At 39.3% G+C, this 26,013-nt stretch overlaps 1 protein-coding gene across 6 annotated transcripts in view; it reads left to right on the top strand.

Annotated features, from left to right (window-relative positions):
• LOC124596298 (protein transport protein Sec31A) overlaps window positions 1–26,013 on the top strand; it is a 162,359-nt gene that overhangs the window by 67,371 nt on the left and 68,975 nt on the right. For 5 of the 6 annotated variants that reach the window (XM_047135403.1, XM_047135402.1, XM_047135398.1 and 2 more), the window contains exons 11-15: window positions 878–964; window positions 12,137–12,251; window positions 12,340–12,494; window positions 14,589–14,739; window positions 22,036–22,181. In XM_047135403.1, coding sequence (XP_046991359.1) covers window positions 878–964; window positions 12,137–12,251; window positions 12,340–12,494; window positions 14,589–14,739; window positions 22,036–22,181 — 654 coding nt within the window. The remainder of the gene's footprint in view (window positions 1–877; window positions 965–12,136; window positions 12,252–12,339; window positions 12,495–14,588; window positions 14,740–22,035; window positions 22,182–26,013) is intronic. The other variant, XM_047135400.1, reaches the window with a different exon arrangement.

Here is a 26,013-nt window from a genome sequence, read left to right as displayed (position 1 = left end):
GTGTGCCTGTCAACGCCTTTATGCGTCTATTATTCAGCGAGCTGCTATCCTCACTCCTGAATGATGTACATTCTATCAGAACTTTCCATACCATATTTGTATTTTACAGAATGTTACTTCAGAAATTGTCAAATCAATATTTACTAAAACAGATGGGAAATGCATACCATAACTTTGACAGAAAAATTGGTTTCTTATGGTAATTGAAATTCCCGGTGGACTGTGAATAATTTAAAGAATAAAGATAACAGCTCACTAAATAGCATATGTGTTGAGTTGGCAAAAGGCTCATAGCTTGTGGCCATATGTATACCATATAGCTCAAAAAAAAAATTGTCCAAAAGCTAGCAAAGTTCTTGGTCTTGTTGATGTGCGTTCAGATGACTCAGTGCCTTTGCTATTTGGCAAGTTATCATTATTTTTAAATTATTTAAATTGTTTGCTTATATTTACTCACTGAATGTAGGAGTCTAGACCCATTTATCTGCTTTTGAATGACGTTCTTGTAATCCATTTTCCTGCATCTTCAGAAATTGCACAAGTGTAATGATTTTGACATAATTACACTATTTTAATCACATTAGGTTGCATTTGTGCCTTGTAATGATACCTAACTGTATTTATGGTTCTTCAAGCTTCTAGTCATCTTTGAAAGTGGCATGAAATACCTTTCTTCTGTAAATAATGAGACAAATGCTTATTCCACCTATTCTATTTAACAACTAAGAAGTTATTTTTAGAATTGTGAAATACACACAGTTTATTTTAATAGGCCACCAGGACTGTTTTTAGTTGTATTATAAGTCCATACAAGCAATGTGCATGTACGTTTGCAACTGCTTAGACAGAGGTGCTGAAAATAATTATTTTGTTGCAGCTTAGCAAATTTGGAAAACCTGCTAATGCAAGATCCAGCCCAATGCTTGATGGCTTGAATGACAGGATGGCAGCTCTTGGACGAGAAGTAAGTATAATGCAACTTTGTTTGTTAGATGAAAACTGGATTTCATTAAGGTCTTCTTCATAGTTATTCTTCAGTAGCATGTAAATAGTGTGCTGGACCAGGACTCGAACTCGGAACCTATACCTTTTGCGGGCGAGTACACTACTGACTGAGCTACCCAAGAATGGCTCACAACCTGTCCTCATGGCTTTACTTCCACCAGCACCTCATCTCCTGCAAGTTTTGCAGAAGGGCTTGTATGAAGTTTGGAAGGTGGAACTAACACTCTGAGAAGAAAGGATATTGCAGAGACATGGCTTCTCCACAGCCTGGGCAATGTTTCCTGAATGAAATTTTCACTCTGCAGTGGAGTGTGCACTGACGTGAAACTTCTTGGTGGATTAACACTGTGTGCTGGACTGAAACTTGAACTCGGGATCTTTGCCTTTCACGGGCAAGTGCTTTACCAACTGAGCTTTCCAAGCACGATTCATACCCCGTCCTCACAGCTTTACTTCTGCCAGTACCTCATCTCCTACCTTTGCAACTTTCACTTGCACACAAAAGGCATTGGTCCCAAGTTCGAGTCTTGGTCCGGCACACAGTTTTAATCTGACAGGAAGTTTAATATCAGTGCACACTCTGCTGCAGAGTTGAAAATTTCATTCCAGTAGCATGTAAATATTTTACTCTTTTCAGTGTTAAGTGTAGTAAGTTGTATAATCAACAGTGAAATGATACCAAGTAGAGGAGTCACTTAACAGTCAGTCACATTTAAAGTACCGTACATTGAAAAGTAAACTAAGCTTAGACTAGACATCAGCGTCGTACTTGCACGATATTTCAGTAGCGTAACTCGTTACCATCATCAGGTGCAACCTGAGACTACTACTCGAGTGGATCTTCTGGAGCATTGCCATTCCCTTTTCCATCCACTGCAGCCCTGGGTGTTCCCTTTGTGGTCCGCGCCTGCCAGACACTCTCCTGGGTGTTCCATCTTCGTTCTGGTGCATTTGGAATCCTGCCTGTGGTACCAGGCATTCCCCCTGTCGTCCTCTCCCACTCACTGTGATCTGCTGGAGTGTTGCCATTCCATTTTCGGTCCACTGCAGTTTGAGATGTTCCCTCTGCTGTCCGCGCCTGTCGGTCCTGACCCTGGGTGTTCCATCTTCGGTCTGGTGCACCTGGAACTCTGTATGGGGATCGTTCTCCATGTTCACACCTTCAGTTCTTCTATTTGTGGAGTGCTGTAGCTGTCCTCATTGCTTCTTCAGCAATTCCAGAGCAGGATCCCAGGCTCTACGTAGCTGGTACCCTGTGTCATGGTTCATGAGATTATCGGTCACTTTTATCTATATTGACTCCTTTATAACACTGTCCCAAAATCTGGGCGTCTGTGCTAGATACTTGGTTTCTTCATAATTCATGGCATGACGTAGTTCTAGGCAGTTTTCAGCAATGACTAATTTTGTTGCCTGTCTTAATTGGGTGTGCCTCTGATGTTCCTTGCACTTGATATCTACTGTTCTTGTTGTCTGGCCAATGTAGGACATGCCACATTGGCAAAGTATATTATAAATCCCTTGTTTCCGTAAACCCATGCCGTCCTTGACATTCCCCACCACAAAGAGAACACCGAGGACTGCAGCGGATGGAAAAGGGAACGGCAATGCTCCAGAAGACCACAGCGAGCGTGTGCGGACCGCAGAGGGAGTGCCTGGTGAAGGGGGAAGGCCACAGGCATAAATACTGGACCAGGTCCACTCGGGTGATAGTCTCAGGTCGCACCTGATGAAGGTAATGAGTTACGCTACCGAAATATCATGCAAGTACGATGCTGATATCCGGCAGAACACCCGACAACCCAAGATGTCCTTAGATTGCTGGGAAAGCCTGAAGAATTACAAGCTTAGACTAGCTAAGTTGACTTTTAAATGTGCCTGTCTGCTGCACAAAGCCTCATCTATGTAGTGATAGCACTCCATTTCATTTTTGTTATTCCATCTGGGGTTTTCCGTTCTAAGGTGTAATGAGATTCATGTAGATAAAAGATAATTAATAATAAACTACAATTACGTTAAAGTGGTTCATAATCTGTGCTGACTGGTGTGACCTGTTTATCTGGCGAGTTCACTTTCTCATTAGACTTGTAATTGACTAAATCTTTATTTCTTTCTTTTTTACTTTCTATCGCATCTTGCATATTAATGTACTTCGTCCAAATTTGTGTTTCTAATGATTATCATATGTCTGTGAGCATTTACTTTCAGTTCAGCATATTTACAGGTGTTCTTTAGAGAAAACAATATTTGGAAATGAAACTACATTGAGAGAAGATGATAAACTTGTTTCCTATGTTCAAAACAACCACTAAATATATTTAATGAAATCTCTTGGCTGTAAGTTATGTTTGAATGGTCTTTGTAATAAGGGTTGTTTGTATGAGAGTAAAAGTAATAGTAACAATATTTTTGATAGAAGAGGAGTGTCTACTTCATCTACTGGCAAAATGTGTGAAACTGGAACAGGGCACCAACCAAAAAAAAAATTTAAAAAAAAATTTGGAGATAGGTATAGTAAGGCAACGGTCAGTTGACTCAGTTAAGTAAGGAACTTCTTGGTGTCGTAAGAGAGGTAGGCTATGATCTGTTTCAGATCGCCACACAATTGGAATATCATGCGGGAAAATTTAGTGATGAAAATAATACCGGGAGGCACCATATCAACAATGTACAAAGTGATAAACTGGACAATAACAACCAACTCCAAGCTTTACTCTATACAGTTAAAACTGATAACTGCATGTGTAAATTGCAATTTGGAGTACACAATCAAACAATGTTTTGAGTGCCCGAAATTTGTTGCAGTGTGACACACAGCAGTGGACAGGATTCGAATAATCAATAGAACGGACATACACAATATACAAGTTTCTAATGCTATAACACCCAAATGGGAACTGTTTCCCAAAGCAAAGTGACACATGATGACATGGAGCATGACATAGGCAATTTTGGACTTAAAATTAATGGGTAGCTTACACTATCTGGCATACTTATGGGGTGAACATGAGAAAGTAACTTGTCATCCTAAATACAGCCTTATGTATGCAAATTTTCTCAAGATTCTGGTATATAAAGCTTGTGATAATATTTTGACATAAAACCTCATATAAAAAAAGAAATGTAATGTGATCAATATAATGGAAGGAAACATTCCACGTGGGAAAAACTATATATAAAAACAAAGATGAGGTGACTTACCGAACAAAAGCGCTGGCAGGTCGATAGATACACAAACAAACACAAACATACACACAAAATTCAAGCTTTCGCAACAAACTGTTGCCTCATCAGGAAAGAGGGAAGGAGAGGGGAAGACGAAAGGAAGTGGGTTTTAAGGGAGAGGGTAAGGAGTCATTCCAATCCCGGGAGCGGAAAGACTTACCTTAGGGGGAAAAAAGGACAGGTATACACTAGCACACACGCACACATATCCATCCACACATATACAGACACAAACAGACATATTTAAATATGTCTGCTTGTGTCTGTATGTGTGGATGGATATGTGTGTGTGTGCGCGAGTGTATACCTGTCCTTTTTTCCCACTAAGGTAAGTCTTTCCGCTCCCGGGATTGGAATGACTCCTTACCCTCTCCCTTAAAACCCACTTCCTTTCGTCTTCCCCTCTCCTTCCCTCTTTCCTGATGAGGCAACAGTTTGTTGCGAAAGCTTGAATTTTGTGTGTATGTTTGTGTTTGTTTGTGTATCTATCGACCTGCCAGCGCTTTTGTTCGGTAAGTCACCTCATCTTTGTTTTTATATATAATGAAATGTAATGTGAGTTATACAAAAGTGCCATCAATATAAGAAATAACTCAGTGGACAATTCTTGCAGATTTCCATACAAAAGACTGAAATGTGAACCTTTTGTAACCTATATAATTATTCTTAAAATGAATTTGTTTTCTGTTATGAGAAACTTAAATGGGGGGGGGGGGAGAGAGAGAGAGAGAGAGAGAGAGAGAGAGAGAGAGAGAGAGAGAGGGGGGGGGGGGAGGGGGGAGGGGAGAGAGAACAGTCAACACTTCATTGTCTAATTTCATGGTGAGTCAAAACTTCATAATTTTCTGGAACCACTGAACTCATTGTCTGTTGTGAGCAAAATGATATTTGTCCATAACCCATACTACGTTTGTTGATGTTGATCTGATGGAGATATGTACACTTTTTCATCACATAAGTCCACTAAATAAACAGCACTAGCTGTACTTTTGAGAAATGCTGCCTCCACAGTGTTAATTTTTTCCCCCCATGTAACCTTAGACTTAACATTAAATGTGTACTCTGATTCAGATGCTTTCAATAAGTTTACTTTCACTTTCCTTATACCCTTTCTGTACTGAAACTTCCTAGATGACTTGAGTGAGTCTTATTGTGAAATAACAGATACATTACATGAAATCATTCTATCATCTAGAGAAATAGTATTCTGCCATCTACTCAATCTTTGTAATCCCTTTGACATTGCTTTGAACTCTCCTTCATGTAGATAGTCCCACATTAAAACCCACATTAATCATTTTCCCAGATCCATGTGCTTCAGTCCCTCCATTTGCAAAACTACGCAGTTAATTCTTTATTGAGGCGGGCTATAACTCACTTAATCCAGGTGCTAACAGCATCATTACAGGATGAAAATAATCCCAGTCCATTCACTGTATCTCCATGTTTCAGTGTGAGTTATCCACAGTTTGGTAAAAAGATGGCCCCCTCTATTTCCACAAAACAAAGCGTACTTCAACCTTTTTGTAGACACTAAACACATCCAACTCGGGGAAACAAACTTGTGCTCTCTGTTGCTGTAAAATGAGAGTTCACAAGTGAATTATGCACTGAAGAGCCAAAGAAACTGGTATACCTGTGCCTAATATCGTATAGGGCCCCTGCGAGTTTGCAGGCATTGTGGCATGGGCTCGACTAATGTCTGAAGCAGTGCTGGGGGTAACTGACACCATGAATCCTGCAGGGCTGTCCATAAATCTGTAAGAATATGAGGGGGTGGAAATCTCTTCTAAAAAGCGGGCTGCAAGGCATCCCAGATATGCTCAATAATGTTCATGTCTGGGGAGTCTGGTGTCATCGGAAGTGGTTACTCAGAAGAGTGTTCCTAGAGCCACTCTGTAGAAACTCTGGACGTGTGAGTTGTTGCATTGTTCTGCTGGAATTGCTGAAATCCGTCAGAATGCACAGTGGACATGGATGGGTGCAGGTGATCAGACAGGATGCTTCCATACATGTCACCTGTCAGAGTTGTATTTGGACGTATTGAGAGTCCCATATCACTCCAACTGCACATGCCCCACACCATTACAGAGCATTCACCAGCTTGAACACTCCCCTGCTGACATGCAGGTTCTATGGGTTCATGAGTTTGTCTCCATGCTCATACACATCCCTCCACTTGATACAATTTGAAACGAGATTGTTCTGACCAGGCAAAATGTTTCCAGTCATCAACAGTCCAATGTCAGTGTTGCCTGGCCCAAGCGAGACATACAGCTTTGTTTCATGCAGTAATCAAGGGTACATGAGTAGGCCTTTGGCTCCGAAAGCCCATATTGATGAGGTTTTGCTGAGTGGTTCGCACGCTGACACTTGTTGATGGCCCAGGACTGAAATCTGCAGCAACTTGCAGAAGGGTCACATTTCTGTCATGTTGAACAATTCTCTTCAATTGTCGTTGGTCCGTTCTTGCAGGATATTTTTCTGGGCACAGTAATGTCGGAGATTTGATGTTTTACCGGATTCCTGATATTCACAGTTCACTCGTGAAATGGTCATACGGGAAAATCCCCACTTCATTGTGACCTCAGAGATGCTGTATCCCATCCCTCATGCGCTGAGTATAACACCAGGTTGAAACTTACTCAAATCTTGATAATCTGCTGTTGTAGTGGCAGTTCCTGACCTAACAACTGCGCGAGACACTTGTTATCTTATATAGGCATTGCCAACTGCTGTGCTGTATTCTGCCTGTTTACATATGTCTGTATTTGAATATGCATGCCTACATCAGTTTCTTTGGTGCTTCAGTGTAAATACAAAGTGTATTAGTTATGACCAATGATCACTTATCAAGTTTTTGAAAGGCTCACAGAATGTTATAGTAACATCAGTAAGGTTTCAGGGTCTTGTAAGAGCCAGTTTGTGGCTATGCAGTGGAGTACCAGGCTGCAGCAATTTAATATTGGCATCTTTGCTTGGACCATTTAAGATGATACACTGCGTTAATAGCATTCCTAGAGTAGATTTATGTACTTGGGGCCTCAGCAGTTTGTTTGATGTTTTCAAATAGTAATTAAATAGATCCATTCGCTGTGATTACTGTAGCAGTTTGAATGCATTTTTAGAATGGTACTCTACCTGATGCTGAGGGATTGGAGGAAACTCAAGCAAATGGTTTGGTAAGAAAAAGTTTGTGTCAATTTTCAACAGTTTTTGAGTCATATTTATCACTTCCTTCATTGTAACTGGTTATCTTGCACTCAACCTTTTTAAATATTGTAAATAATGCTGCAAGGCTATTTTTTGTAGTTTAAATCTGGTACCAGTTTTTGTAGCTTTAAAGATTTGGTAGTTTTATGTGTATTTGCTGCTGTTGGCTGCATGAAACTATGTAGAGTCTCTTTCTGTGTAGAAGCAATCGATCATGTCAAACATATACTCACAAACCTAACAGATGAGAGACAATTATTGTACATACATACTTCATATGGAGATATTCTCACAGCTATAGGAGCCTTTAGAAAAGAAAGGGGATTATGCCATGTGACTTAGTGACTGCACAAATCTTAAATTTAAGATCAATAGCCGTATTATCGGTATAGAATCAGTATTTGAGCAGTAGATAGTTCTTTCATACCTCGTGATACGAAGTCAAAAAGTTATTGGGTGTATTATTGGAATGTGTACCAGACCCCTTGATTTAGGTGCACATTAATTGGTACTGATTACTGAAAGACATGGATATTCTAACTATTTAGTGTTATCATCATACATAATGAATCTATCATACGTCTCATGAGAAAGTGTCCAGAGTAAGTTCAATATCTGCTGGGATCTGTAAGGAGAGTTCAAAAAGAAACGAGCCAGAGGCATAATTACACAAACCAGTACATTTACATCTACATCTACATGATTACTCTGCAATTCACATTTAAGTGCTTGGCAGAGGGTTCATCGAACCACAATCATACTATCTCCCTACCATTCCACTCCCGAACAGCGCGCGGGAAAAACGAACACCTAAACCTTTCTGTTCGACCTCTGATTTCTCTTATTTTGTTTTGATTATCATTGCTACCTATGTAAGTTGGGCTCAACAAAATATTTTCGCATTCGGAAGAGAAAGTTGGTGTCTGAAATTTCGTAAATAGATCTCGCCGCGCCGAAAAATGTCTTCGCTTCAATGACTTCCATCCCAACTCGCGTATCATATCTGCCACACTCTCTCCCCTATTACGTGATAATACAAAACGAGCTGCCCTTTTTTGCACCCTTTCGATGTCCTCTGTCAATCCCACCTGATAAGGATCCCACACCGCGCAGCAATATTCTAACAGAGGACGAACGAGTGTAGTGTAAACTGTCTCTTTAGTGGACTTGTTGCATCTTCTAAGTGTCCTGCCAATGAAACGCAGCCTTTGGCTCGCCTTCCCCACAATATTGTCTATGTGGCCTTTCCAACTGAAGTTGTTCGTAATTTTTACATCCAGGTACTGCTGGGATCTATAAGGAGAGTTCAAAAAGAAACGAGCCGGAGGCATAGTTACACAAACCAGTACCTGTACCAGTACCAGTACCTGTATGTTAGAAGTATTGACCCTGGCTGTTGAGAGACTTGTCCCACTGTGACACAAGGCGGTGAATGGCTGTCTCATTAAATTCCCAGGGCTGCGATGTTAACCAGTTCTATACATACAGCTGGACGTCGTCATCATGAGGTGAATCGTTTGCCCCTCAGAGCCTTTTTAAGAGAGCCAAAAATGACGTAATCACAGGGAGAGAGGTCCGGACTGCACGGATGGTGGCCAAGAATCTCCCATTTGAATTTCTGTAGGAGTGCTGTGACTATGTTGGCAGTATGAGGCTTTGCATTGTTGTGGAGCAGAATGACCCCATGGGTGAGATTGCCTGATCGTTTTGATTTGATCGCTTGGCGAAGGGTGGTCAAGGTTTGTGAGTAACACTGGGCATACACTGTTGTCCTGTGCTGCAGGAAGTGAATCAGAAGGGGGCTGTTTTTGGTCCCCTTAAAAAGGCTCTGAGGGCCAAACGATTCACCTCAGACGACGACATCCACCTGTATGTGTGGGACTGTTTACCATTACAGCCCCGGGAATTTTATGAGACAGCCATTCACCGTCTTGTGTCATAGTGGGACAAGTGTGTCAACAGCCAGGGTCAATACTTCTGATATACAGGTACTGGTTTCTGTAATTATGCCTCCAGCTCATTTCTTTTTGAAAGCCTCTTATAAAGAAGTGTGACATTCTGAACAACTGTATCCAGGCAATATGTTGTTGAAATACAGTCCCAAAACTTTGCTGACAGCTATGACCATCATTGCAACTTAAGTCTTATGCACTTGTATTCACATATTTTGATGCATCAGAACACTTGCTGTTTAGTGTCACTAAATGAAAATATTTGGGTTTAGTGTGTGTTGTCATAACTACCATGTAAACATTTAGGCTTTTGACTGTTATTGTGAATGGACAGAAGGCATAGTACAGTGGTGTGGCATTGAGTATGAAATCACCATCCAAAGTGACATACAGATTTTCTCAGGAGAATCTACCTTGTCAAAGAAGCTAAAGAGGCCACAGTTATGCCTTTCCTCACACTGTGTCTTACCAGTAAAATAGACATGCATGTGTAGTACACTATGTCCAAACCATCTCTGTTGTGTCCTGCCTCCTCATCAAATATGGGGTGCCTAGGAAACCTGCTTCTTGTATCGCTGGACAACAATTCAAGCAAATCGTAAGAATGAATTTTTGTTACAGTAAGATAAATGACAATACTTAACTTTGAGAATTTACAGTGATTTGCCGCAAGCAATGGGCGACAGACAAAATAAGACAATCTCTCAGTATATGCAATTCCTAATACAAGAGAAATTATACAGTTCCTAAGTCGCTGCTGTAGAGCTCATAAACGGCTAGACTTCAACTGGGCTGTGGCCAGGTGGCGTGGCACTTATGTCCTCCTCATGTAGAGGCCGCTGCTGTCTCCGTGTCGTCCTAGAGAGGGGTCAGTCAGCGTACTACTGGCTGACTGTCTCGCAGCCCTCTCTGTTCTACGTTCCTAACTGTTGTGCCAGTGCTTGACTTTTATGCTGTAACAATCTCCTTATACAGATTAAATTTCTTACTTATCCCAACCTTTTTTTTTTTTTGGACATATAGCTTATTAAAAGCAAGTGAAATATGTCATCTGAGCATCTGACCAGGCAACGTCCTACAGCAGTCAGTATCAAAAGTGTTTAACACCTTATCTCTGCAAATAATACACAATGATGGTCAGTCTCTATTGAGACGAATAGTGCCCTTCCTTTCCAGATTCTCTCCAGTGGCACAAAGAATATGCTAAACAATTTAACACCAGACAATGAACTGCCTATGCTGGTTCATTCCTCTGGTTGTGTATCTGCTCACATGCTGTTAATATGCTAAAACATGACCCAGAATCCAGGCTGCTATGGTCTTGAAATTGTTGCGTAGTTGAAGTGCCACTGATGTGGATATTGGCAAACATAATCACAAGTGCTTTTGGTGCTGTAATATTTATTTCCATTTGGGTGGCTGGAGGGATTTTAGTCAGCTGTAGTATTCAAATTGGCCTTCGGGTATGTGGCAGCTTTGTTTCTTTTGATAAATGTTTTGTAGTGTCTTAATTTATTTTCAGTTTTTAAATAGTTGATAGTTTGTGAGCGTATTTACCAAATTTTGCAGCTGCTTTATGAAGCTCATAAAATGATCGATCTTTAGACGTACTTGTTTGAAAAACCATTGCTCAACAATTGTTTTTTTTATTTCTGTCTCCATTACTAGTCAGGGTTTGCGGATCTTATGCTTTTATTTGCCCTTATGAATTTTAGGCTCTTGGACCCAGTGAATGCTATTTCTGCCTTGATTAGCTCCTTATGGTTGTGAGAAAGAGTTATGACTACTCTCTGTCATGTATATAAGTATTATATTATTATTTTATATTTTTTGAACGTTGTGCACTGACACTGATTAAATCATACCCTTGTGCTTACCGCTTCTAGGTATGCCGCAGTTACTTTACTACTATAGCTTGCTCAATTTGTTCAATTCAGTAGGAATGATTTTTCTTAAAACTTCTTTCTATTTTAACATTTTTTTGTTTACAACTTTTCGTACTAGATTATGTACTCAATTGTGTGTAAAAAATCAGTTCAGACTAAAATAATAATCGGCTTTAGTAATGCGCAGTGATCACTTATTTAGCAAATGTTCTAATCGTCAGTTCAAGTTGCTTGTTTTTGCATGAATGTTTTTGGGTTTGACAATAATGGGTCGCAACAGACCTTGTATCCAAAGAAAATTATTACATGGCTCATCAGAGAGAAAAGAAAAATAAGATTTTAGAAGCAGTATACTGAAGACTATGTAAGTCAATGACACAGCTTCTGTCAGACTTCATCAGGGTAGAGGAAAATAAAACTGAAACGAGTCAGATGAGGAAATTTCATATCGCCAAAGCTATTCTCAGCAATCCTGGAAGTAGTGTTCAGATCTTTAAACAGAAAAAATAAAGAAGAAATAATTGTTAAAGGAACATACCTGAACACATTGATGAGGGTGGTTTTTTCCCCCAGCTGAAGACATCGAGAGGGTGGACAGCAAAATAAATAAAGAGAAGAATAAAAATTGTGTTAACACCTTTTTATAAATTGAATATAGTTCAATATGAAGATTCCAGTTTATTAGAAATGTAAAGTCACCAATTTCATATAAGTATGCATACACAGAATTTCTAAATTTTCTGATGTAAACTATGGCATAACAAATGACAAAAAGATAATGATCATAATAGTTTTTTGTATTAATGAGCCTAAATGGGCCACAGGCATTGTGTGATATTTTTTGTCATCTTTCAGCCTCCAGATGGCGATGCAGCTGCTGCAGCCTTCGATGCTATCGCTGCAGCTGCCTCAAATACTACCAGCAGGCCTACACCACCGGCTTCACCATTCAAGATATCAGTTGGTGATGGTGAGCTGTTGTGCACCTATTTCACTTTTACATCCCTGTATAAATGATTGATTGAAGCCTGTGGACTGTTATTATTTGCTTTTTTCAGACATAAATGGATTGATTTCTCAAGCACTGTTGATTGGCAATATAGAAGCTGCTGTTGACTTGTGTCTTGAAGATGGACGAATGGCTGATGCTATTATTCTTGCCATGACAGGAGGAAGTGATTTGCTGGCACGGACACAGTACAAATACTTCCAGGCAAGCGTTGCAGTTGATTGGAAAGAAATAAGTAAAATTAAAGCAAAAAAAGATCTTTAGTGTTTTTTCATATTTGATTATTTTTATGAGTGTTAATTGTTCATATTGAAATAATATTGAACAAAATTATGAAAATGAATTTCTTGCTCTCTTAGACAAACTGAGGGCAATGAATTTTTTATGTTAACACTGATATTTTGTTTCTTTGTGTATTTATTTCTATACCTTCCCTTGAGGTGGTTGAAGATACAAGATTACAATATCCTTTCAAGTTAGTGGTGACACTTGCCTTAATATCTTCCACCTCTTTGTGGGGTCAAAACTAACAGAGAGTAATGTGCTCTGTCCTGCCTTTTAAAGATTCTTCTCTCTAATTATAACATTTATTAATCATAGTGAAGTGACATGTGAATTTTTTCTTGCAAAGAGACCTCAGTATTATTATTCAGTGGCTTTTGTAGTTGCTGCCTCAAGGGAGGCAACTGTATTTCAAATCATAACTGTCCAAATTTAAGAAATTGCTTCTCATGAAGCTGAGAATATGTTACAGAATTTTATACAGAAGTAGTGTCCAATCCATCTTTGCTAAATAGGCTGCTTGCATTTTTTCTAAGTTTGTTTCGTAAAGATTCTTTAATGAAATTACATCTCAGTGTATTTTAATTAAAAGAAATGCCAGATGCAATTGATGATTCTTTGGAAAAGAGATTTGCTGTCACAGATTTCTGTAAGAGCACAGGTCCTAGACCACAGATTGTAATATTTCAGAGGAGTATTGCTCAGTTACCTATGACATTTCTTAAGTTACACTCCTCACTCTTACCTACCCCTTCATCTTCCTGGGTGGGAAGTTGTCAAAGACTGGTTTTAGGTTTAGTCAAGCTGGGGTTTCCAAAATTAGGGGCTGGTTGACAATGCCAAACTTTTATTACTCTAAGCTTTGGGCATGCTTTATCCAATGTCATTGGAGACCAAAGAAAGAATATTGAGTATTTTATATAGCGATGCAAGCATTAATACCTACATGTACTGGCAATCTGTTGTTTGTGTTTTCCTCCAAGCAGCCAATGTGGTCTTACAGGTATCAGCATTGCACATCCAGCAAGCAGATAAAGAAAAATTCAGTAGTATGTTGGTGATGGTCCGAAATCCTTACCCCTGAATAAAATAATGATAACTAAATATCAAAAATTCTATAACATGTTGAAACCCATCAGACCATTCAACTTTGTGCATTATTGACTTAAACTGGAAAAGCCATATAGTACTTTGTAGATCTGGTGAAATGGTTCATTTTGGTTACTTCTGTCATAAGAATAGTTTCCAACTTTGGGGGCTAGAAGTCAGTAAGTTAACATATTTTTCGTATTTTCATTTACTGATATCTTACAGGATTATATTCTGGCATAACACCTCATTTAGGGAAAAAGTAGTTATTGCACAAAAGAAAGTAATTAGAATTATGTATGGGTTCACACCTGTACAGTTGCAGGCATCTCTTTAAGCAACTAGGGATATTAACCACAGCTTCAGAGTACATATGTTATCTTATGAAATTTATTAGCTCTGAGTTTGAGAGTAATAAAGGTATTCACAAGTACAAAGCTAAGAAGAAAAAATTATCTGCATTATTCTTCAATGATTCTAACTTTGGCACAGAAAGGAGTGAACTGTGCAGTTGCAAAACTCTTTGACAACCTCCCCTTGGAAGTAAAATCAGTTGTAGATAACAGAAGTGTTTTCAAATATTGATTGAATTTTTTCCTTAACAAATTTTTCTGTACCGTAGAGGGATTCTTGAACAGAAATAATTGGTCATTTTGACAGAAAAACCCTGTAAGTGGCCAACATGTAACTACATAAATGTTTTTTGGTAATGTGTGTGTTATGTTTTCTCATTTGGCACGTTTCACACTATAATGTTCATCATGAAAATGTTCTACAGAACATGTAACTAATTATCTGATTGAATGTAGTATTCTTGCTCGCATTTATTAGAATAATTTTGCGATTATTTTGTAATTTTTTATATTATTTCAGATTTGTTTTTGGAATGGGAGATACTAAGAAATATGATTGTTTCCCTCTGTTTAGCAGTCAAAAGGCCCACTATCATCACTCATTTCAGCTGTTGTTACTGAAGATTGGACACAAGTAATGCAGTCATGTCAAATTGAAAGCTGGAGAGAGGCTCTTGCTGCAGCTTTGACGTACTCGAAGAATGAAGAACTGCAAGTCCTTTGTGGTAAGAAATCTCTGTTCCATTAGGCTTCAGTTTTTACAAATTATTTTTTAATTACTGGTAAAATGTGAATCAGCAAAGCCCATTAGGAGCAATATGTGCATTTATTTTCTACCATGAGGCAGGACAACACGGTCATCTATGGAGAAATGAGATAAAAATGTGTTGATTTGAAGTACTATCATTATAGTAGGAGTAAAAGAAGGAAAATATACAGGTGGACAATGTGGGAGAAAGAAAGCAGGTGTAAATTACAAGACAGCAATAATGAACAGACAACATGAAGATTAGGACAGAGGGGAGACATTTGACAACTGAAATATTGTGTGGAAAGTTCTGACAGAATGTAAATAATTTATGAGTGAAGGAAACAACATACCGAGTAGTAGAGGTACAGGCACTGTTATAAGTGTGTGACATGGGCAGCAGAACTGGTGATTTCGTACAGTGCATGATGACATGGGGAAGTGGATTGAGAGGGGTGAACAGAGAAAGGTGTGGCTATTAGTGTAGGGATGTGGGTGCAGGGGGTTAGCAGAGATCGAGACCGCACTAGGAAATTGTACCCTTATAGTCTGGCCGTTCGTGGTTAGCAGTGAGGAGAATTCCCTTGCACAGTATGCTGAAGATATCCAAAAGGTCTTAGCAGTTAGGTGCCATTTCCCCAAAACTAGCCACCAAACAGATTTCCCACACCACATGCTCACACACCCCTAATCCTCTCACCAACCCCTAATAACCAGGTGCAAAAGAGCACTCTCCTCACCACCCAGCATCATGCCAGGCTGGAGAAACATATTATAGTGATTGGAAATCAGTAGTATTCTACTGCCTACCCAACCTACACAGTATCTTCATTCATCCCTATGCCATTCCCACTACCAACCCAATGCCACATGGGTCATAATCTGTGGTAGATCCAGGTGCAAGGCCTGCGTGACATATCCACCCAGAACATTCTACTCCAATTCATCAAAGGTTTATCCTATCCTATGAGAGGCAGTGCCACCTTTGAAAGCAGCCATGTCATATACCAGCCCTACTACAGTTTCTACACAGCGTGTTGTTATGCAGGCATGACCATCCTCCAACTTTCCACTTGAAAGAATGACCACGGAGAAACTGTGGCCAAGATCACAATTAACCACCTGGTGGAAGGACGTGCTGCTGAGCTGTATTCTCTGCTGTATCACTCTGCAATTCTTCAGTTGCTATAAAAGTTCTTACAGCTGAAGTAACAGAGTGCCTGAGGAGCTGTTGTTGTTGTTGTTGTTGTTGTTGTTGTGGTCTTCAGTCCAGAGACTGGTTTGATGCAGCTCTCCATGCTATTCTATCCTGTGCAAGCTTCATCATCTCCCAGTACCTAGTGCAACCTACATCCTTCTGAATCTGTTTAGTGTATTCATCTCTTGGTCTCCCTCTATGATTTTTACCCTCCACGCTGCCCTCCAATACTAAATTGGTGATCCCTTGATGCCTCAGAATATGCCCTACCAACTGATCTCTTCTTCTAGTCAAGTTGTGCCATAAATATCTCTTCTCTACAATTCTATTCAATACCTCCTCATTAGTTAGTTAAGACAAGAAGTGATTAGAAGCTTTCGAAATGTGGTGCTACAGAAGAATGCTGAAGATTAGATAGGTAGATCACATATTTATCATCCATGCCTCACTTCCATACATGGCTACGCTCCATACAAATACTTTCAGAAACGACTTCCTGACACTTAACTCTATACTCGATGTTAACAAATTTCTCTTCTTCAGAAACGCTTTCCTCGCAATTATCCTCGTTTTGCTTTTGTTGATGTTCATCATATATCCTCCTTTCAAGACACTGTCTATTCAGTTCAGCTGCTCTTCCAGGTCTTTGCTGTCTCTGACAGAATTACAATGTCATTGGTGAACCTCAAAGTTTTTATTTCTTCTCCATGGATTTTAATTCCTACTCCGAATTTTCTTTAGTTTCCTTTAGTGCTTACTCAATATACAGATTAAATAACATCGGGAATAGGCTACAACCCTGTCTCACTCCTTCCCAACCACTGCTTCCCTTTCATGCCCCTCAACTCTTATAACTGCCATCTGGTTTTTGTACAAATTGTAAATAGCCTTTCGCTCCCTGTGTGTTACCCCTTCCACCTCCGGAATTTGAAAGAGAGTATTCCAGACAACATTATCAAAAGCTTTGTCAAATTTTACAAATGCTGGAAATGTAGGTTTGTCTTTCCTTAATCTATTTTCTAAGGTAAGTCGTAGGGTCAGTATTGCCTCACGTGTTCCAACATTTCTACAGAATCCAATCTGACCTTCCCCATGGTCGGCTTCTACCAGTTTTTCCATTCGTCTGTAAAGAATTTGTGCTAGTATTTTACAGCCATGGTTTATTAAACTGATAGTTCGGTAATTTTCACATCTGTCAACACGTGCTTTCTTCGGGATTGGAATTATTATATTGTTCTTGAAGTCTGAGAGTATTTCACCTGTCTCATACATCTTGCTCACCAGGTGGTAGAGTTTTTTCAGGGCTGGCTCTTCCATGGCTGTCAGTAGTTCTAATGGAATGTTGTCTACTCCCGGGGCCTTGTTTCTATTTAGGTCTTTCAGTGCTCTGTCAAACTCTTCACACAATACCATATCTCCCATTTCATCTTCATCTACATCCTCTTCCATTTCCATAATATTGTCCTGAAGAACATCGCCCTTGTATAGACCCTCTATATACTCCTTCCACCTTTCTGCTTTCTCTTCTTTGCTTAGAACTGGGTTTCCATCTGAGCTCTTGATATTCATGCAAATGGTCCTCTTTTCTCCAAATGTCTCTTTAATTTTCCTGTAGGCAGTATCTATCTTACCCCTAGTGATATACGTCTCTACATCCTTACATTTGTCCTCTAGCCATCCCTGTTTAGCCATTTTGCACTTCCTGTCAATCTCATTTTTGAGATGTTTGTATTCCTTTTTGCCTGCTTCATTTACTGCATTTTTTTATTTTCTCCTTACAGCAATTAAATTCAATATCTCTTCTGCTACCCAAGGATTTCTATTAAGGCTCTTCTTTCTACCTACTTGATCCTCTGCTGCCTTCACTATTTCATTTCTCAAAGCTACCCATTCTTCTTCTACTGTATTTCTTTCCCACGTTCTTGTCAGTCGTTTCCTAATGCTCTCCCTGAAGCTCTCTACAACCTCAGGTTCTTTCAGTTTATCCAGGTCCCATCTCATCAAATTCCCACCTTTTTGCAGTTTCTTCAGTTTTAATCTACAGTTCATAACCAATAGATTGTGGGCAGAGTCCACATCTGCCCCTGGAAATGTCCTACAATTTAAAACCTGGTTCCTAAGTCTCTGCCTTACCATTATATAATCTATCTGAGACCTTCCAGTATCTTCAGGCTTCTTCCATGCACACAACCTTCTTTTATGATTCTTGAACCAAATGTTAGCTGAGGACCTAAACTGCTATATTCACATTCATTTCCTGGAATTTGCTAACAGAGCTACTTATTTTGAAGCTTTGTTGGACTTCAGATATTTCAGTTTACAGGTCATTACATAATTTAGTACACATTGGCAGCAAGAAACAATTTAGTAATGAATCCAAAGTGCAATGTGTGCTAGTGTCAGGGTGACAAAATTCTTGTTCTGTCACGTTACCTTTCATTCACTACTGAGTAAATGCCTGTGAAACAAACAAGAAGTAGTAGTAAAGAATGGCAGAGCGCACTAACAAATTGCTCACTTAAACCCGTTTTCTCCCTGAGCGAGTGGAAGTGAACGAGAATTCTCTCTGGTGTAAATGGTGGGCAGGTATTAGAAAACATTTAGTTGTGTTCAGTACCCACTCACCGATCGTCGCTCATGTTCAGTTGCTTCTTGTTGGTCTTCTAGTGAAACATCTAAGGAAGCTTGTGGGCTATCACCACAGAGAATAATTATCTGCCATTTTGTGTGTGAACTGTTTTATTTTATTCATTAATAATCCATGCTCTGCCTTTAAATATCCTGTTTGAGTGTAACGAGGAGCTAGCGAAAGGCATCGACCAAGTGCACAGTTCTGGAATAATGTTAAAGAAGGCTGGAGTTCAAAATTCAGTTTTAAGTGCACTGGCTCTGTGCTTTTCACAATCACATACAAATTCTGATAACACATACGTATTTTCCTACTCATTTCTGCTTGATGTTTCAAAAACAGTGGGCAAAATAATCCTGTCGCAGTCTCAGACTTACATCGGGGGGGGGGATATGCTGTGGTAATATGGTTGTAATAGAGTTGGCACGATACGCTCTCTTGTTCTCTTCTCTTCCCTTCCCTTCCCTTCAGTGTAAATGCTTGCTCCCAGGCATAAATGAATGGTAGTGAAAGCTGACACATTGTCTGTGAATGCTTTGGTGTTTGTTTTTTCTTCCATTCACTGTGGTGTAAATGTGACTTTACATGCATTAACAGATATTCATTTCCATTTGCTCTTTAATACAGCAGGCCATAGAAACCCAGAAATGATATCATATGATGATTTTTTTTCCTTGGCTGGGAACATCAGTCATAATTTACTTTTTAAATGAAATCATTGTCAGTGGTTGACTATAAGTTTTTATTATATATTTATTTCACTATTGCAATTTTGGCAGTGGAGCCATTTTCAATGGTTTCAGTTTTCACCATGCAGTTGAAAATAGCTCTACAGTTGAAATCAAGGTAGTGAAATAAATTAAAAAAAGAACTTTCAATCAAATGGTGGCAATGACATATCAGATAGTTCCTGTGCAGGAAGTACGGTTCATTATATCAACATCTAAAATCGACAAAATTTAGACAGGATCGGTTGCTTAGGAGTCTTCATTAATTCTTACTCATCAACAAAATTTTCATTCACCTGAATTCAAAATCAACTTCTGTAACATTTCTTAATCTTTGACGGGAAATCTGACACTTTTAGTTCGGGTCTTGTTCATCTGCTTCTTCCACAGTTGTACTCGCAGGCCCTCAAAAATGACTCAGTCCATTAACAACACCATGTCAGAAACAGACAGTGGCAAGCGACTCAGGGCTTTTTGTCCTGAGGCAGGGTTGGTAGAAATTTCACTAAACTGAGTGTTATCTAGTCGCTGGTGCCACAAGTAAGGGTGTGATGCGTCACCTGGTGGCTGTTCCCTGCCGAGGGTTGCCTGCCAGAGCAAGTGCAAGGTCAATCTGTTTGTTGCATGATCTGGAGTGCTAGTCTTAGTTCATTTTGCTGGGTAATTAGTTCACTTTTGATTTGTATACGAGGATTATTTTATATTGTAAGACATTACTGGGCCATTCTGTCTTATTGTCCAGTATGAATACATACAATATTTCCATGTTGGTGTGAATGTTATCAAGGTGTTGAACAGTGGAATTTCCAGATTGGAATATCAACAATATTATGAATAGGATAGATTGCTACTCACTGAAAAGATGACACATTGAGTTGTAGACAGACATAACGAAAAAACTGTTACACACTCAGCTCCCCTCCCCCTCCCCTCCCCCTCCCTCTCCACCTCCCTCTCCCCCTCTCCCTCCCCCTCTCCCTCCCCCTCTCCCTCCCCCTCTCCCTCCCCCTCTCCCTCCCCCTCTCCCTCCCCCTCTCCCTCCCCCTCTCCCTCCCCCTCTCCCTCCCCCTCTCCCTCCCCCTCTCCCTCCCCCTCTCCCTCCCCCTCCCCCTCTCCCGCTCCCTCCCCCTCTCCCGCTCCCTCCCCCTCTCCCGCTCCCTCCCCCTCCCCCTCCCCCTCCCCCTCCTCCTCCCTTCACACATACACACACACACACACACACACACACACACATTTACACAAGCAAGCACACTTCATACACACATGACCACTCTCTCTGGCTGCTTCAGCCAGAATGCTGATTATAATTATTGATGGGAAGAAGCTGGGCACAAGATGCTGCACCTGCAATCCATGTGTTGTATGCATATAATGCAGTTTGGCTTGGATGTCATAGCATGTGTGGTTTGGAAGGCAATGAAAAGCCACAGGAAAGGAGAGAGAGAGAACGGGCATAGAGTAGGGATATACTTTCAGAATAATAATAAAGGAAAATGGTGGATGGAAGACAAGCTCTTAGGCAAACTCAAACAGTGGAAATTCCAAGCTGGAAAATCAGCAATATTGTGAAAAGGATAGATTGCTACTCACAGTAAAGATGACACACTGAATTGCAGATAGACAAAATGAAAAATTCTGTTACACATCAACTTTTGGCTAAAGCCTTCTTCAGAAAAGAAAACACAAACACAAGCACATTTGCACGAGCAAGCACAACTGACACACGCATGACCTCTATCTCCGGTCAGAATGCATTCTGGCTGGAGTGACAGGAGATAGTGGTCGCGTGCGTGCGCGTGTGTTGCTGCCTGTCTGCAAATCAAGATGTCATCTTTTCAGTGAGTAGCCATCTGTCCTTTTCATAATATTACAAAGATTTTGAGTATTTGAGTTGCTTAACTTTTATACCAGAAAAGTAGGCTAGAACATATTTTTGCAGTATATATATATATATATATATATATATATATATATATATATATATATATATATATATATATATATATATAATAGAGGGAAACATTCCACGTGGGAAAAATTATATATAAAAACAAAGATGAGGTGACTTACCGAACGAAGGTGCTGGCATGTCGATAGACACACAAACAAACACAAACATACACACAAAATTCAAGCTTTCGCAACAAACTGTTGTCTCATCAGGAAAGAGGGAAGGAGAGGGAAAGACGAAAGGATGTGGGTTTTAAGGGAGAGGGTAAGGAGTCATTCCAATCCCGGGAGCAGAAAGACTTACCTTAGGGGGAAAAAAGGACAGGTATACACTAGCACACACGCACACATATCCATCCACACATATACAGACACAAGCAGACATATATATATATATATATATATATATATATATATATATATATATATATATATATTGCAGTATATATATATATATATATTTTGCGGTATATATATATATATATATATATATATATATATATATAATAGAGGGAAACATTCCACGTGGGAAAAATTATATATAAAAACAAAGATGAGGTGACTTACCGAACGAAGGCGCTGGCATGTCGATAGACACACAAACAAACACAAACATACACACAAAATTCAAGCTTTCGCAACAAACTGTTGTCTCATCAGGAAAGAGGGAAGGAGAGGGAAAGACGAAAGGATATATATATATTTCCTCCATGGGATACTGCCAGTAAGAAAACTGAGTACTATATGTTCCAATCTTTTCTGTTTTAGAACTGCTTGGCAGCCGAATTGAAGCTGAGGGAAAAGGTTCACAGCAGCTGAATGCACAGCTATGTTATATTTGTGCTGGGAACCTGAATAAGTTGATAGATAACTGGAATTCTACAGAGAAGCCAACCTCTCTCAACAAGTTACAGGTACTCTCATTTTTATACTATGTTTGTGATGAGTAGTAAAATTATGTTGCCTCAGTTTCCAAAATTTGTACCTACCAAGAACTAGAAATATGGCAACCACTTAACCTGCAGGTGATTGATTCATGGCATGTTCTCAAAAGTACCTGAAAAATCTCATTAGTTTTCTTTTTGTTTTTTACATTTTGAAATTTGTGTTAATGTCAGACACTCTCTCCCTCCCTCTCTTTGCACATTCTATCTTGTGATTTATGTAAATAAATAGGTGAAAGTGTAACTGAATGATTACATTCAATTGAGAAATGTTGATGTGGTACTTCATATTTCTTTTGTCTGCAATACAGTGTTTGGCAAGAGGATTCACCAAATATAAATTTGGCTTGAATGAAATGTTGCATGTGTTTTCAAAACAAATCTTCCACGCTGCAGCATAATGTGGTCTGTTTTGAAACTTGTTGTCAGATTGAAAGTCTGCTGGGTCAGGACTCAAACTCGTAACATCAGTTGAGAGCATAGCCAGCCAAAAGCAAGGTTCCAGTTTTGAGTATGAGTCCTGGATCACAGTTTTAATCTGCCAGGAAGTCTCAGCATACTTTTTGTTTTCTGTCAAAGTTTTCTGAAGTAATGCCCTGATTGCACAGTGTGATTATGTTGAATTTGTGCTATCAAACACAAAAGAGATTCCTCAATTTGTGCCATAGGGTGGTTGGGTTCTGGGTTCCTCTGAATAGATCAGTAGTCCTCTAGACGCAGGGGGTGGCTACACAGGTAGCAGGGGCTGTGTGGTGTGGACTGGGCAGTTTTTTTAGGTTAGAGGGTCTTGAGAAAACACAAAGGGCTTCAGTCTCAAAGGTTGCAGGCCGAACACAGGAAGAAGGTAGATACAGGAACCATCGGTATAACAGTTCTAATTTTTGTAGCTATGTTGGGAAAGTATCAGAGCTCCAAGCACTAATAGAAAGTACTGATGTTCAGCTGGCTAAAGCTGGAGATGAGTTGAGCCAAAATTTTTGCGAAGAACCTAATAGTGTTCGGAAAGGATAGGCAAACACAGTTGGTGGTGGTGTGTTTGTTGCTATTAGAAGTAGTTTATCTTGGAACAAAATTGAAGTAGATAGTTCCTGTGAATTAGTATGGACAGATATCATTCTTGGTAACTTGAATAAAATAATAATTGAATCCTTTTACCAACGTCTCAACTCAGATTCAACTCAGGTTCAAAGAAAACTTGACTTTAATTTCAAACATATACCCAACTTGTACAATTCTATTGGTGGGACTTCAGTTTGCACTCAGTATGTAGGCGAAAATTCATATTTAAATCTGGAGGTAAGCATAAAACATCATCCGAAATTGTGCTAAATGCATTCACTGAAAATTATTTTGAGCAGTTCATGAGCCCAGCTGAATAGTAAACAGTGAGAAAACAGGCTTGACCTCTTAGCAACAAATATTTCTGAGCTAATAACAAGCATCAAAATGGATACAGGGATTAGTGAACACAGCGTTTTAGTAGCGAGATTAAATATTGTAAACCCCAAATCCTCCACAGTAAACAAAAAATATACATATTCAAAAAAGGAGATAAAAATGCACATGACACCCTCCAGACAGACGGTCTCCACTCCTTCCAAATTAAAGAGGTAAGTGTAGACCAGATATGGCTTGAACTCAAAGATATAGTATCAAGAGCAGTTGAGAGATCTACAGCAAATAAATTAATAAACAACGTTGCTAATCCTTGGCACACAAAATAGATCAGAAGAATGTTGCAGAAACAACGAAAAAAGCATGCCAAAGTTAAACGAAGATTGGTGATCTTTCACAGAAGCTCGAAATTTAGGACGGACATCAATGTGAGGTGCTAATAATAGTTTCCACAACGAAACTTTGCCTCAAAACCTGGCAGAAAATCCAAAGGGATTCTGGTCATATGTAAAGTATACTGATTTCAAGATACAATCAATGCCTTCTTTTTGTGATAGCAATGGAAATACTACTACAGTACTGCCAGAGCAGAGTTACTAAACACAACCTTCCGGAATCCTTCACCATAGAAGATGAAGTAAATATTGCAGAATGTGAGTCAAGAACAGCTGCCAACATGAGTAAGTTAGAAGTGGAGATCCTTGGAGTACTGAAGCAACTTAAATCACATAATAAAGGCAAATCTTCTGGTCCAGGCTGTATATCAGTTACGTTTCTTTCAGAGTATGCTGATACAATACCTCCATACTTAATAATCATATACAACCGTTTGCTCGACCCAAAGACTTGAAATTTGCACGAGTCACACCAATATTCAAGAAAGGTGGTAGGAGTAATCCACTAAATTACAGGCCCATATTATTAATGTCGATATGCAGCAGGATTTTGCAACATATACAGTGTTAGAACATGATGAATTACCTCAAGGAGAACGGTTTATTAACACACACCAAACATGGATTTAGAAAACATTGTTCTTGTTAAATAAAATTCAGTCTTTCAACAAATGAAGTGTTGATTGCTATTGACACAGGATTTCAAATTGATTTTGTATATATAGAATTCCAGAAGACTTTCGATGCTGTACCCTACAAACAGCTTGTAGTGAAGTTGCAAGCGTATGGAATCTCATCTCAGTTATGTGATTTCCTGTCAGAGAGGTCACAGTTCAGAGTAATTGATGGAAAGTGATTGAATAAAACAGAAGTGATTTCTGGGTGTTCTCCAAGATAGTCTTATAGGCCCTCTGCTGTTCTTTATCTATGTAAACGATTTAGGAGACAATCTGAGCAGCTGTCTTAGGCTGTTTGCAGATGACTCTGTCATTTATCATCTAGTAAAGTCATCCTAAGATCGAAACAATTGCAAATTGATTTAGAAAATAGTATCTGTATGGTGCAAAAATTTCCAGTTGACCCTAAATAACGAGAAGTGTGAGGTCATCCACATGAGTGCTGAAAGTAATCCATTAAACTTCAGTTACATGATAAATCAGTCAAATCTGAAGGCTGTAAATGCAAGTAAATACTTATGAATTAAAATTACAAAAATGTAAATTGGAAAGAACACACAGAAAATGTTGTGGGGAAGGCAAACCAAAGACTGCATTTTATTGGCAGGACACTTAGAAAATGTAACAGATCTACTAATGAGACTGCCTGCATTATGCATGTGAGTCCTCTTTTAGAGTACTGCTGCGTGGTGTGGGATCCTTACCAGATAGGTTTAATGGATTATATCAGAAAGTTCAAAGAAGGGCAGCACATTTTGTATTATTACAAAATAAGGGGGGGGGGGGGGGGGTGTCACTGAAATGACACAGGATTTGTGGTGTACATGATTAAAACAAAGGCGTTTTTCATTGTGGTGGAATCTTCTCACAAAATTTCAATCATCAACTTTTTCCTCCAAATGCAAAAGTATTTTGTTGACACTGACCTACATAGGGAAAAACTATCATCGTAATAAAATAAGTGAAACCAGAGCTCGCACGGAAAGCTACAGGCGTTTGTTTTTACCTACATGCTGTTAGAGACTAGAATAATAGAGAATTACTGTGAAGATGGTTGGATGAACCCTCTGCCAAGCGCTTAAGTGGCTTTGCAGAGTATCCTTACAGATGTAAATGCAGATGTAGATGTAGAGTAACACATGACTTTTTCGTACCAAAGGCAGAAGCCACTGAAAAGATGACATTGTTCAATGTGTGGATTCTCATGTATGCACCTCGCTTGATAAGCTTCCTTGCTCAGAACTGGAATGGGACCAATAAAAGTTGTTTTTATTGATTGATTGCTGTATGCACTTGTAAATTAGTATAATAAACACTTAATGGTCTAATATTTCA

Source organism: Schistocerca americana, chromosome 2 (genome assembly GCF_021461395.2).
Source record: "Schistocerca americana isolate TAMUIC-IGC-003095 chromosome 2, iqSchAmer2.1, whole genome shotgun sequence".
NCBI classification, from domain to species: domain Eukaryota; kingdom Metazoa; phylum Arthropoda; class Insecta; order Orthoptera; family Acrididae; genus Schistocerca; species Schistocerca americana.
The sequence above is the reverse complement of the archived record's forward strand: the minus strand, read 5'-3'. Positions and strand labels throughout refer to the sequence as shown.